At 38.5% G+C, this 15,446-nt stretch overlaps 1 protein-coding gene across 1 annotated transcript; it reads right to left on the reverse strand.

Moving 5' to 3' along the window:
- LOC118814725 (histone H4 transcription factor) lies at positions 1-13,404 on the reverse strand. The gene is made up of 10 exons (XM_036580455.1): positions 13,294-13,404; positions 10,854-11,054; positions 8,884-9,113; positions 7,980-8,079; positions 6,343-6,495; positions 5,734-5,811; positions 5,031-5,151; positions 3,369-3,507; positions 3,030-3,154; positions 1-2,113 (listed from the first exon to the last, which is right to left on the reverse strand). The coding sequence occupies exons 2-10, from the start codon at positions 11,014-11,016 to the stop codon at positions 1,753-1,755; spliced, it is 1,470 nt and encodes a 489-aa protein (XP_036436348.1). The 5' UTR covers positions 11,017-11,054; positions 13,294-13,404; the 3' UTR covers positions 1-1,752.
- Between the last annotated feature and the right edge of the window lie 2,042 nt (positions 13,405-15,446).

A 15,446-nucleotide genomic window follows, 5' to 3' on the forward strand; every position in this document is an offset into this window, starting at 1 on the left:
ATGTAAGACAACTGACAACCGGGTGACAGCTGACTCTTTGATTGAACTATTTGATGTTTGTCATCTAAAATTTGCTCCATACTATAAGTTAACAGAAATTTTAGCTTCTTTAAGTCAATATCAATAACAGTTTGATTATTTTTATACCGAACAACAATGCAAAAGCTTCCTTCTTTATTTATTACCATAATTTATTTAATTTCAATTTCATCAAACCAGCACCGATTTGTAATATTACACTTTATTATTCCACTTGGACCAGAATGTGTGCTATGTTTTAATTTCAGCACTAGAAATATTATCAGTGGCTGCTGGAGTGACCCACAACTGCTGTAATGCACATATCAGTGAACTATTTCAGAATGTTACTAAAAAAAAAAAAAACCTTGATATTATTCAGTTTTTTTAAGTGTAGAAAAACATGGTCCACTGTAGTAGCATGTAGGCTAAGCCAAGACCCAGGTAATGTAAACAAGCCTAATAAGACCCAAAGGCATGAAGCAGAAGATTTTTGCACAGAAGTCAGAAGAGCATTATGCAATAAACACGCCAAATCAAAAAAACAGAATTATCTTAAAGGGGAATTCCACTGAAAATTTCTGCATAGTCAATCTTTAAGATGTAAACAAAGTCAGAACTTTTCACAGTTGATGGTGATGAGATCCAGACATCTGAAGTGACTGGTGCTTCTAAAATCTACATCACATGAAAGTTGTGAATACACTGCAAGATGAGATAATGTTTTACGACAGATTTGGCCTGTTTTTGCAAATACACCCACGGGGGAAAGCTACACACAGGGCATTGTGAGGCAAGATAGTATCTAAATTTTATCATAATCAAAATTACATATAGAAACTCAGAGGACATGTGTAGGTTTACTGGTCATTTTGGATACTAAATAAAATGGCTATATTTATTCTGCAGACAGTGTAACCCCTGTTTCATTTCACTAACATTGTCAGTGAGTTTCACTACAATGCACTTTCACATCAAAACACTCTGAATGACTGTCAACATATCAACGATTGAGCAGTGCAGAAATTCAGAAAAATCTTAGGAAATTACCCATTAAGATGAAACATATAGAGTATATGATGTTAAAGGGCCAACTATCGTAAGAAAACATTCTGTCATAAGAAAACCTTTGTTTTGTTTCCCTCCCCCACTGTGTGAACATTCTATGACAGACCGAAAGAAATTCTGAAAAGCAAACTTTTCAAGCTTAAGTTACATAAACAGATATTAAAAGGTTTTCTTATGACACCGACATTATTTAACATGGTATTTTGATGGTGTTTTTGAAGCAGACAGTAAACTTATCGTAATTCAAGTAAAAAGAAAAATCAATAAATAAAAGCAAGGGTATTTATAACATATTTTAAGTTCTTCAGTAGCAACTTCCCATTAATATCCCTTTAGCAAGCAAAACAAAACGTTGTAAAAAACTGTACAATGTGCTAAACCTCTTGCAGAATGTTACGTTCTCCTTCCGGCCTAGAAATCAAGCTTGTTCAGTAGAACCTCTCTCTCCTTTACATTCACTCACTCATACACTTACACACATACACCCTCACTTCATTCTCAAAAACATTCTTGATATAGGCTTAGTCCACACCATCTCCACTCTATAAGTGCATAAGAGGCAACACGACCACAGTAGAGTACCTCTGGTCTTGAGTGGGTCCCCTATTTCAAAAGACACAAAAGCACATTGGCTTTCAAAAACTGTACGTGTTTTGGGACGGAACATTAAACCACCTCCATGCCTAGCTGCTGGGCAGTGTCCTGCAGTTGTCGCATGACTGACTCCTCCCTTGTTGCCTCCGTCTCTGAGGGAGCTCTGCTTGTGAGCATGAGCGGCATGTTTTCTACATGCACCTCCTGCGTTCCGCAGTCTCTCCTTCCCTCCTCTCTCATCTCCATTTCAGAGCGTCTGTCTGCACTGCTAACTTCCTCCGAATCTTCCCCAGGCTGGAGGCCCTGCGTTTGGGGAACGGACTCACTGCTGTGTCCCTCGCCCTGCCGCTCCCGCATCAGCTGCTCTGTCAGCTCCACGCTCTCATAGCGGATCAGTTGCAGCCTCATAAAGCCGTCCTCATGCTCTTTATACCTGAAGGCCAGACAGGCAGATGGAAAGTTTCAAAGACAGACAGATTCAGCTGACTTATCCATGCACCCTGCTCAAGTTTTGGTCTTTTGTAGTTACTATTACGAGGTTGGACCAGCTTTAGGGCCCTGACACACCAAGCTGACTTTTGGTCATAGGATGCCATCAGGTACTTGGTGAGCGTTGGTGGCCAAAACATAAGTCTTTCTTGGTAAGAGTGATTGCAATACACAGTAAATATACAATACAGTAAATTAAACTAGGATGGGAAAGTTCATGAACAAACTTTAAGTTGGCTTGACAAAGATGTTTTTATGCTGTCCAAGTTGGTAGCTAAGGTGGTGCTAGACTGTTGCTATGGTATCCCAGATGGTTGCTAATATGTGTATATCTAAAGAAAACCCTATATGCTGTCAGTCGCCAAAGACACAAGCACACTATTCCTATACAGGCTCAACGATTCAGCAAAATTTTGTATTTCTAGCTTGAAAACTGTGAGCCCTGAAAATATTACAAAAAGCATAGAATAAATAAAGAACAGTTAGTTGGCTTTGTCAAATACTTTTGTCTCTTTGAGCCCCTACCCCCCAAAATGTCTGTGCATGGGCCTGCTACAGTAGGTAGTGGTGTAGGCTACATTGTTCACTTCTCTAGCAAGCAAGATTAAAACAGCAGAAGTCAGTGAACTTCATGCTGAGATTTTTATTCCTTAATTACAAGACATGTAATAATTTGAAACAGTGCATTCTTTGACAAAACGCTGAGTTTTGCTTGTCAATGTTCTGTAAAGCCTGCCTGCAACAACAGTTAAAGAATGCATTTTGCGCAAAGCATGGATATTAACTTAAAAAATTAGCAAGCTGGCAGATATTAAATATAGGAACACACTAAGCAAAAAAAGTGAAAACAAAATATATACCTGAACCTGGGATGCCCTGAAGGCCATTTGAACTGGTGCTTCTTGCGTAGATGCGCAGTGAGGTTATTCCCTCTGGTGAAGCACTGCTCACACACATGGCACTTATAACGAGGAGTGTAATCTCCCTAAACGCATATCACAAGTTAGCACATGGTTTTATAATGTGATTTGATTATTTTCTGTTTATTTGTTGTGGTGATATGGAATGTAAGCATTTGTAGTAGTAATGTGATTAGTTCACTGCTGCAGTGTTTTGCAGTGCTATTGTGTTCATTGTGCATGTTGTTATTTAACTGGTTGACGTTTCATCTGTTTTGGTCGGTTAACCATTCGGCTCACCTCGTGTATACGTTTGTAGTGGCTTTTGATGGAGTGCAGGGAGCGGGTGGAGTATTCACAGTCAGAAAAGTCACATCGATAGGCCGGCTCACTGCTGTGTGTTTCCAGATGCTTCCGCAGATCTATGAGATTCTTACAGCTAAAACCACAAAGATACACAAATCTGTAACCGATGCTTGAATGAATGAATGAACGAATGAATAAATAAATAAATAAATAAATAAACAAATAAAAGAGAGAGAGATTTTGTAATGAGAACATCTGGGGACAACCCTGAGAAATTTGTGCTTAAATGTGGCTGGGAACAACAATTTTTTAAACAAATTCAACGCCTCGTTGACGGCGGAGCTGAAGCAGCGGACAACAGTGTGCTCATCACTGATCACTGTAGATCACCTTATTATCTCAAAATCACCCAAAAATCTGACTTGAGTGCGTTTACATGCATCCGATAACTGTAACCGTCAGTAATCCATTTATATTTACACGCAATTGAGTAATCAGACAATAGGGAAGCTCTTGTTCTACATGAGTCAGGCAGTAATTGGATTTCTGCTTTGCAACCAGCCAATAAACTCACAACAGAAGTTGTGATGTAAACGTAACGTAAAACCTCAAACCTACATTGCGCCACTTTACCTAAAACTATGAACATACATCATCTAGAAGATGAAGAATATTTAATTCTTCCATTTTGTCAAGCATGTAATTGGTTTCAGTGTCGCTCCAAAAGTGTTTTGCTGCCATCTTGTGGCAAAGCTGCTTGCTTATTTCCAGTACCGCCGTCTGTTTTCGCACATGCACAGACTGAGAAGTCCGAAAGAAATCTGGGTAAGGGTTTACATGCACTGAAAAATCTTATTACTGAGCTAAAATCTAGCTGTCTTTATCAGATTTCTACACCTTACCCTGATCTAAGAAATTGGAGTATGCTGTATACATGACCATTTGAATGATCAGATAACTGCAGAAATCCGACTATGATCGGATTATTGAGTGCATGTAAATGCACTCAGTATTTTAGCCTATTTCAAACTGATACAAATGCAAAAATCTGAAACAGTTACTTGCTGGTGTGAAGCACAACAGAAATAAAATAAGTCCTCCTGCAATTTTATTTTGACATGCTGCTGCTCTTTGCAGAAAAATACATGCCGCAATTCATGTTTCATCTCCTTAAACAACAAAACATTGCCTGTAATGTGATAATTCATAATAATTAGCTGTATATAGAGCATTCAGTTCTATTAATAAAAAGATATAGTAAGAATTTGATGTGTGTCACGTGTAAAAACACTTCAGCTGAAATCTATCCAGTTTATCGGATCGGTGCATCACTACTGAAAAGCCCCCCAAAAACACTATCAAAATATAAATGTGTTGCATGTCATGCGGGGAAAAAAAATACATTTTACCTTCTTGCAAGGAAAAAGAGTTCAGTTAGCTAAAACAGCGATCTGCTAGCTAGCTTACTGTGCTTGTGTAATCGTTTGTACTCCTGATGTTAAAAAAGCACGAAAAATTTGGGGTGGGTTTTAGAGCAGGCGTACCCTTGTTAGCGGTGCATTCAACCACAACATTTTTCAGCATCACAAATTTAACAAATTGTCCCAGATGTGTCCTCTCGTTACGAGACCACGTCTCATAAGACTATCACTGTACCTGTACTCGCAGTAGTCACAGCTGTAGGGTTTCTCGTTGCTGTGGCGGAACTTGATGTGGTTCCTTAGCGAGGATGGCGAGGGGCATGTCATATCGCACAACGGACATTTGTAATGGTTCACTATGCACAAAAAGAACACGGAGCTTGTAGAACATTCTAGCAAAACTAATGATGCATTAGTTGATGAATTTTCTTTTAGCGGACATGAATATATGATGTGCTTATTATGAAATGGACTGGCCTAGTACCATATCAGCAGCTCAAAGCAAATACTACCATTACTATTCACTGAATCACACATTTATTTTCCAACTCATTAATTAATTGAGGTCTCATGCACATATATATCATTTAAGGCAATGGTGTCTAATCTTGTCCACAAAGGGCCGGTATGGCTGCAGGTTTTCATTCTAACAGAGCAAGAGTACACATGGCCAAGTAATTGTTTGGAATGAAAACCTGCAGACACACTGGCCCTCTGTAGATAAGATTGGACACCCCTGATTTAAGGACTGATTGGAGAGATTTCTAAATAGACATGAACCTTGCATTGATGTTTTAAATGACTTTTAAAAAAGTTTGACAACAGGGCGGCTTTGTTAGAAAACCACATTTGTTTTGTGAATTTACAAAACATTAATAATAGCTGTCCAGGTAACTGCATGCTTGTTTGGTTCACTAGCTGAGAGAAGACGCTCTTACCGTGATTCCTCATGTGGTCCCTCAGTAGCCTCTCTGTGGCAAAGCGCTTTGAGCAGTGAGAGCACTGAAACCTTTGACCTATAAACAGACCAGCAAGCAAAGAATTAAGATGAGAGGCAGCAGTCAAAAATAGGAAGAAAGTCTGACAGTGGGCATGAAGGTCAGTGAATACAGAAAGAAACAGACACAGCATAAAAGAGACAAAAAGAGAGAAAGGAAGAAAGAAGAAAGAAAGAAAGAAAGAGGGAGAGTCAATACAGGAAAGAAAGAAAGAAAGAGAATAAACAATTACGATGTAGAGAAAGAGAGACAGATATAGTGGAAGAAAAAACAAAGAAAAAGAAAGAAAAAGAATGAAAAAAGAAATTAAGCAATAAAGATGTAGGGAAAAGGGGAAGGGGAAGGGGAGGAAGGGGTGACAGTGAGAGAGGGAGAGACAGCAGGAGAGAGAAAAAGGGAGACAGGCAGAAAGAGAAAGAAAGACAGGAGATTAGGCAATTAAGATGTACAAGCCAATAAACAGCATGCAAAAGCTAATTACGCCACTACTTCTGTTGCCATTTCACGCATATTATATGCTCCAAGTCGAGCCACCCCACTGCTCCTCACCTTCAATGGAGGTCTGCCGTCGGATATGGTCAAAAAATTTGGTGTTGTTGGCAAACATTCCTCCGCAGGTTGGACACGCCACCAGTTTCTCCTGAGTGTGACTGCGCATGTGTTCCCGTAACTTAAACCGGCCTTTAAACGACGCCTCACAATCTAATGGATAAAAGAAACAGGAGTTTTACACTGAGGTGGGCTGTTTTTGGACATTTGGGAGCCCTAAGCAACTAGGCAACCACAACCCTCCCACCCAAAAGTACATCACTATCTATCCAAAAATAAAGAGAATTTATAATATTTCAGTCATTTCTGTAATTTCTATATGGATTGTTCTACCAAACTGGTTCAAAGTCAGAGACTTTTAACTGACTTGGAATTTAGACTAAAATCCCTCTGGTTTGAATGAACACATACCTTAATTATGTTTAGTATATTAAAACAAATAAGTGAACATTCCATTTTGTCGCTAACAAAACAATCATAACGTTGTGTAGTGACTGTAAGCACTACAGTGTTGACAATTTTAGTTCATTTTGAGCAGAACTCAAAAACACTAGCCAGTACATGACTAGCAAACAGCTTTGAACAGTTGTGCACACATAAAATCATTATATTTTTCATTAAACAAAAATATTTACTTATTTGCAGAAAATATGTTTTGGCAGTGATAAATCATAATGTTACACACTGATTTTCAGATTTTGGGACACATTTACTTCAAAACAATGAGATCTAACTACTCAACATGTGGCTATGAGGGACAGGGATACAGTCCCACTTCCTGCTCTAAAATGCAAGGGTGTGGCTAAAATAAGGCTCCACCTATGGACTAAATTTTTGTGTGTTTTGGTAGTGACACGAAAACATGATTAAAAAGTTTTATTTAAAACTTAAACTCCTGTTAAATCTAAATCTTTCAACTTCACTTGAAAAAAATTAAAAAGACATTTCTAAATAAATAAGTGCATATATTTAGCATATTACTATCTCAGTTAATGCCTTGGGTGTAAATAAATCAATAGGCCTGAACACTTCATTGTAAGAACAATTTTTTTTTTACAGTGGGCAGCAGCTTGGACTTTTTTGGCAGAATAGTCTTTATAAACAGACATGTAAGTAATTAAAAAGAACTAAAGATAAAATAAAATCAATTATATATAATGCATCCTTGAATGACTTTCTGGAAGTGAAAAAAAAAATTGTTGACATTACAATTGAACTATATAATACATATAGGGCCCCTCATGGCTCAGGGTCCCCAAGTGACTGCTTATACTGCTTGTAGTAAGCAGCAGCCCTTCAACTGAGACTTAAGGGGCAAGTTTCTCAGGCTCACACGATCAGAAAAAAGATACAAAGATTAATGGGTATGTATTTTTTTTAGCTATGATTAATTACTTTTATCATTCATAATAAGTTATGATTTCTTAGACTGCATTAACACGTGTTAGAACACTTGTGGGAATGTGAGAGACTTCATTACGATACTTTAATACAGATCTCAAATCACTAAACAAAATGCATGAACTATTTAATTTTGGGATGAACTTTCAAGTCCTAGGTTACTATAATTGATCAACATAAATCGAACGACCTTATGTCAGTCCACAACGTTAAAAACGTGATTAATGGTTATGCACCTTTCCAGCCGCAGGACAGTACGCTCTCCTCATTGGCTTCCAGACAGTGTGCATGCATCTCCACATGCCTGTAGAACCACTCTGGGTTGTCCATGTTTGTCTGTGAAAAACATGAGACAACATGCAGTTCACTCATACAGCAATGTTTTTAGACTTGTTAAACGAGTACCTGCACCAATCTTGTCTTTCTAGACACACAAACTGTATCCCATTTGAGCTGCCAGCAACTCCAGATTTCAATTCATCCCTCTTAACAATTACTGATTTGGGATTTTTACTAAACAATAAGTTTGAGGGTGCAGACGTTCATGACCTTTAAGGAGTTAATACCAATTTCGCGAGAAAAACGCCACTCTAGGCCTCCTCGAAGTTCTAGATATGTCACTGACTATGAATACGAGCAGCAGTCTAATCAGTGGGTTGTTAGGAACAGAAAACAGCAGAGCCAGCTCTATACCAGAGCTCCTTACTGAAAGAGTCACTGTGACCCTGCTACATGTCAAATATATGCAAATATGTCTTTCACAAACATTGACTGACTTTTAGAAGCTTCAAATGTCTGTGTTTTATCTGGAACTGCCTTTTTCAAATTTTTCACTCTACTTTAAATGCTGCAGCAATTACATTTTGGTGCCTAAATGTATGAGAATGTCATCGCTGTACTGTTTAAGGTAGAACAGAAAATTCAAACAAGAAACTCACTTCAGCCTCATCTGAAAGTGTTAATGCTAAACAATGTTAGCTTAGCACTAACAAACTACTAGAATCCTGTAAGGATGCTACCTGGTTAATGCAGATTTTAACACTTTATCTTAAACAAACAGTTCAGTTATACGACAACAAGACTATTTTAACTTTCAAAATCTCCCTTTTGAAAATCAGGCTAACAAGGGACCACCATCACCTCACAGTGCTCCCACAGGCAGAGGAAGCTGTCCTGGACCTCTGGCACAATGTTGCGGTTTTGGTGACCCACTGAACAGGTGCCCATGTCCGGGTGGCCCTTAAGGACGGCTAATCCCCATTGCTTCAGCTTGGCATGGTAGCAGTGGAAAAACATATGCCTCAGCAACTCTCCGTCCAGTTCCACAGAGCAGAAGCCACAGTCCTGCCACAGACAGCTGTACACCTCTTCTGCAAAAATGCACAAAAAGCCAAATAAGTAACCCACAGAAACAACAATGCAACTTGGGAGCTTTTTGTCTGAAATCTAAACTGTACAGTTGCTCAAACTGGGATCCAAATTTTGCTACATAGCGAGCCCTGCATGCAAATACACACAACGAACAACACGTATCTATAAAACTGAAATGACATAACACTTAAACTTATGAATAGTTTACACATACAGTCCAGAACCACTGTAATCTTTCATAAAATTGAGCTAAAATCAACACATGCAGTGAGTGATATTTCAGGCTTAAACAAATGGCTAAAATGCATATTTTTATTTTTACACTGTGCTTTGGAATAAAAAACATCTTTTTTCTGTGTGGATTTTGATGTTTTGATTTTGATTTTCAAGTTTTGCTGAAAGGACCATCCATGCCTACGTTTAGTCTTCTGGCAGAGGCAGACACATTTGGGGCTAAACCCCCTGCTATTTAGTTAAATTCATTATGCCATTGACTGTCACAAGAACCACAGGACAGCTAGCAGCAACACAGCCCCAAAACATCAATAATCCACCACCACATTTGACAGTGGGTATAAGGTGCCTTCATGTTATGCTGTTCCTTTTTTGCCAAATGTGATAATGGTGTGCTTGACCAAAAAGTGTTTGTCGTCTCATCTTACCACATTACACAATTTTGTTTGTAGTTTCAATGACATTTTGCAAAAGCTCAGTTACGGCATTATGTGGCTTCCAAAAACTTTCTTGTTATGGAGGTGGCACCTAACAGTGGATTTTGAAGTCTGAAAACCCCAAGACTCAGCTAAACTGTGCAGTTCTGAAACTGTGATGTTTGGTTTCATGTCTTCCGAGCATCACCCTTTTTGTGCAACTTCCTTTGTGCAATTTCCTAATCTGAGCAGGTCCAAAACCTTATGTTTCATTTGTGTTGACAACTCTTTGGTTTTACCCATGTTGACGGACGATAAGTGGATTTGAGGTGTGTAGCCTCATATTTATACCCTAGGGAAACAGGAAATGGTCACAGACATCAGTAGAGTCTGGAGCCCAGGAGCAATAAAAAGAAAAAAAAAAAAAGAGTTTTTTTTTTCTCCCCTCAAAGATGTAAATTTCTTTGGTTTTAGTTTCAAATATTCTTCAGGGGTGTCAATAATTTTGCCCCATGTGTTTTTGAAAGACTACACCACTTTTAAAACAATAATTGTTATGTATTATTAGAAATTATTTCCATTACATAAATGGTAAGCAATTCCTCCAAACATTTTTGAGCAACATTTGAATCATTATACGTATTCTTTATTTTATATGATTGTTTTTGTCCAGATGCCTTTTCGCCTTCCTGTTACTTTTTTCATTTCTCCATTCCTATCCATTTCATGTAATAGTGTTTTGTGATGTAGTGGTTTTAGTCGCTTCAGATATCTGGTTCCTATCACCACCACTGGAAACAATTCTGACTGTGTGAGATTCTATAGAACAGAGCATTTCACAGCAAACCACTTTCAGTAACTTTATTTACATCTTAAAGATTGAATTAATCAGAAATTTTGAAGAACCAGTGGAATTCCTCTTCAAACACTAAGAAAAACTATGAACTACAGGTCCCTACTGGAGCAGAAGCAAAAGAATTATTATTAAAAAAAACAATCCAAAAACTGCAAACATTACACAATTGTAGTTGAAATTGAGTAAACAAAGCTAATTAATACCCAACTTTGACTATGATGAAGCATTCTCACCTGGTATATCAGGGCTGTCCCTCTCCATCGCTTTGTAATGTTCTTCCACATGCTGACAGAACTCCTCCATCCCCCCAAACGTCTCCTGGCACGTGCCCCACTCACATGCAAGCTCCAAAGTGAACTCCTCACGGCGTGGTGCACGTTTGCCCGGAGGGGCCATAACGCGAGATTAACTGAACGTTAAACTTGGCCAAGTATCTGAAACACACAAAAAACAACAGCATGATACCTACTGTCAACATACTGTCTTTAAAATGACAGGTTAGCTGCTCAGCTGACGTTTTCATCTGAAATCAAAGGTATTAATAGAGAGTTTATCCCTATTTTGCTGTAGTAACAGTCTCTACTGTTCTGAAAAAGCTTTAAACTAGTTGTTGGAACATTGCTGTGAGCATTTGATGGCATTCAGCCTCAAGGTCATTAATGACATCAGGTACTGACATTGTTTAGTTCTGGAACACCACTCCAACTCATCTCAAAGATATAGGACGCTGCATTACACCAGAGAACACAGTTCCACTGCTACACTGCCCAATGCTGGGCTGGCCTTTGTACCCAACGCTGAGCATGGTGACCTTAGGCTTCAGAAGAAATAAATTCAATTCAATCCTGTAACAAATCTATCATGAAATAGTGATCACTCACATAGTGTGATGTTAGCTGTGTATTTCTTCCTGTGGGGTGTGTTTGAATAATAGCATGACAATATTTTTAGATGATCATCCTAAGTATTTTAATTAAAAATAGCTCATTTTAAAGCATATTTTAAAGCGTACTGCATACTTTATTAGTCCTCTTTAATTAGATTTAGTGTGTGAAATGTTTAACTGAATTCATCATTTTTGATAGTATTTTTAAAACGTGTCACCAGTTTGTCTGTTCTAACTTAGCAGATGTCAGAAAAAAACAAATATCATGGCACATCATGTGTTAGAAATAGCCTTAAGTATTGTGAGACTACATTTTGCAATATCATAGGCAATACAACATATTGCAATACTTGGAAGACCTTTTCGCGAAATATAATATGCATAAAATTTTTTTTGTTTTCTGAGATATGATAAGCTGGAACAGAAAAAGCTCATCATTGTCGCATTAAAAAAAAAAAATCAGTGAAAGACGTTATGGGTATAGTCATTTTTGTTCAGTTTTACATACAGTCCTGCAAATAATCTAGCTAAACAGAACACTAAATATGCTCTCTTAGTAAGTTGGTCATGGTTTTCTAAGAACTGACGATGACCACGATATGCTCAGAAAAGGGTGCTGTGACATAATTTATATCGGTAATGTTAAAGTCTTGTCATGTTGCCCATCATTACTAACGCGTCACCTTGAACAACAAGCGTATTTGACGCCACGTGGTATCGCTGACTGACGAAAACACATCGCACCTTTAAAAACGCTTCTTTCTTTGCCCCCTTTTGGCCTTGCTGTAAATCAACTTAATCCTTATTACTGAAGGATGATCATTAATATGTTCATAATAATACATTAAAGGGTTTAACCACACAACAGAAACCCACAACTGATTTGCGACCAGCGACAGCGAACAACCTGTGCGTTAACGCCGTTAGTAAAGCCAACCTCAAACGGAGGCTTAAAGGGCAATTCCACCGATTTTTCGGTAAGGTTTTGGCCTGAAATGTATCTTTTAAACGACATTCATGGTGGAGGGGTACATGCAGGACACTATAAGGCAAAATAGTCCCCAGAAGAAGAAAAAAAAAAACATTTTTCCAGATGTACTACTATTTTAGTATCATGAACTACACATATAAAACTTCAGAAGACACGTGTAGCTTAACTGGTGGTTTTGCATCGTAAATAAAATGGCTATATTTGCGCTTGTAGACATTGAGACCCCGATTCCTATCACTTCCGTTGAAAAGACAGCCTGACCTGGGTGAGTTGCTAAGTTTTTCTATGATGTATCATTTCACATCAGAACGCTCTGAATCAGTTTGTTTAACCTGCATCTCAACCACTGAACTATGCTTTTTTTAAAAAACGGTGGAATTGCCCTTTGAAAGGCGCGGTAAAATTAAAGAATGAATTAACTCGCGGGTTTCCAGCACAGTCACGTATATCTATCAATAATGCTAGGCTTAACGCCACTGCAACATACATGGTTACATTTGAGCACCAGAGTTAACAGCCAGACAACGAACGAACCCAAAATCTATTTATAACTGATGGAATAACGTTACTTTTTACGTCTCTCACAGGCCGGTTAGGTTAGTTAGCTAACTACTCCTCAGTAACTGAGAGGAGGATGTGGGTTTGATAGCCAGTTAGCATGAGCGTGACAACTTCAAGTTAGTATCCAGTGGCGGTTTTTGTATTTGTGGTATAAGATACGGAAAGATCGTTTCACTGTGGTTGTTTTTAACAGTTTCCTGTTTAAGTTTTGTTTAAAAGCTCCAAATTGACCCACCTTGTGCTCCTGTTTTTGACATTTCCTCCGCGCTGCTGTTTCCCACAAAAACAAACGAATCGCCTAAACTCCGCCCCTTCGCGGAGCAGCCAATCAAAACAGGTCTCTCTCAGTCCGTCGGAGATCTCCTTCCTCCGGACATTCGTGTCCTCTGAAGTGTTCCGTGTAAACGGGGCAATACCAGAGAACCTGTAGAGAGGAGAATCACCTCTCTGCACTGTCTTCCGTGTTTCTCAAACGCTAGAGGGCGCTCCCGAACGAGTCCAAAATGAATGGGTTAATATAGAGCATTTGATCAAAATCATAGTTTATAAATGCTTAAACATTTTTAATGTAAAAATATACAATCATTTCCTGAACACCGAATATCATAAAACATTTTAACACCGCTGTTATATTTTTAAGAGCTTTTAAACTCGAGTTGTAGGAGTTTAAAACGGCGCCTCATGTACGTCCATGACGTCAGTGAGTGCTAACAGCCAATGAGCTGCTCCGCTCGCCAATCAATCATCACGCTCTAGCACTAATGCCCGCCTCCTGCCGCCCAAAACCCGTTTGCTGTAGAAAAAAAGGAAACATACAGGTAAGATTTCTTTGTTTGTTTTTTTTGTGTGTGAAATACATCCTTCTACTTTCTTAAATTAAAGAAACGTTCTGGGTGAGTGATTAGAAACTATTTTATCCTTTGGGCGCCATTCACTCCCATTCATTGAGGACTCACTCGCGGGCGCCCTCTGCTGTTTAGCAGTCCAATTTTTGATATAACAGGGGGGATAGGAAGTGGCCGGGCTCCTCTTAAACCGGCTCTGGCAATACAAAATATATCTATACGCAAAAGAAACATATAGGCAGGTGACTCATTAAAGTGTAAAATCAATATAAAGTGTCTCAGTAAGGTCGCCAAAACAGCTTTAAATCGCCTTAGCGTAAACTGTATAAGAGTGTGAAACTGTACTGGAGGGATGGCACAGCATTCTTCTATAGGATATTCTCTTAGTTGGTATCTTGATGGTTGTGAGAGTGCTGTCTAACACAGTCAAAAATCTTCCACAGGGGCTCAACTGGGTTGAGATCTGATGAGTGTGAAGGCCACAGTATATCATCAAACCTTTCAGTGACCCCTCATGCCCTGTAGAGGGGACACTGTCATCCTGGAAGAGACCACCCCCATCAGGATAGAAATGTTTCATTATGGAATGATGATCTGTCAGAATAAGTGTATTGATTTGCAGTGACCCTTCCCTCTAACAGAACAAGGGGACCCAAAGCATGCCAGCAAAATGTCCCCATGGTATAACAAAACCATCAGACCCCCTTATTGTAGAGGTCAAGCATTCAGGCCTGTACTGTTCTCTTGGTGCACATGCACTTGTAGAAAATAAGGTAAAGGATGACTGCTTTGCCCACATCACTTTTTCCCACATCTCTTTAAACCAGTGCTTAGGGGTTTTGCTCCACTAAACTCTCAAATGTGCATTCATCTTTGTAAAGAGTGTATATGGACTGCAACAGTACTATAATATCTCTCTATGTAGCTGTGACTGGACTGTTCTTGTTGATGCAGCAGTAAAATTTTAATGTTGTTAGAATTGAATTCTGGCCAATTTCATTTGAATAGTATTAATAACCTATTCACTTACTGAAATGTAATGTCTGATATCAAAAATTGAATTGTTTGTCAGCCAGTTGATATGCATTTGTGTAATTCAGCAAAACCATAAAGGTCTCCTCCAAGAATGTTTAGATGAAATATGCCTTTCTCTGCAGAAAGGTGAGGTTGCAAGTTTCATATATTAGAAGTACAGATCTTCACAATCTTAGACAAGTCATGCTGTTTTATGTGAGACTTGGCTCAATTGCAGTTACCTCAGACTATGTGAAACAGCCCAATTATTAACAATTACTAGTGTAATATTAAAAAATTGGTGAAATAAAGCATCACAATAATAGTTTAAAAATGTTTAATTTCAACCCAAGCTCTTCATGAGGAGAGTAAACAATAATTTCTGACACATATTCGGTCCAGTGTCAAACTGATGAAACCACAAGGCTCAGGATTGGATTGGAAATATTGGATAAAGGAAAAATATATGTATTTATATGCATACCATAAAATCTCTAGGCATTCGCTCAAAAATGACACGAGTAACTTC

This window comes from Colossoma macropomum, unplaced genomic scaffold (assembly GCF_904425465.1).
Source record: "Colossoma macropomum unplaced genomic scaffold, Colossoma_macropomum, whole genome shotgun sequence".
Lineage (NCBI taxonomy): Eukaryota > Metazoa > Chordata > Actinopteri > Characiformes > Serrasalmidae > Colossoma > Colossoma macropomum.

Bases quoted from the DNA above. Each gene is read 5' to 3' on its own strand.
- LOC118814725 (XM_036580455.1), bottom strand. From the start codon at position 11,016: ATGGCCCCTCCGGGCAAACGTGCACCACGCCGTGAGGAGTTCACTTTG. The intron at 5,812-6,342 runs GTGAGGAGCAGT...GTCTGTTTATAG, and splicing joins ACGGCAGACCTCCATTGAAG to GTCAAAGGTTTCAGTGCTCT. The intron at 5,152-5,733 runs GTAAGAGCGTCT...TTTTGTGCATAG, and splicing joins GGACCACATGAGGAATCACG to TGAACCATTACAAATGTCCG.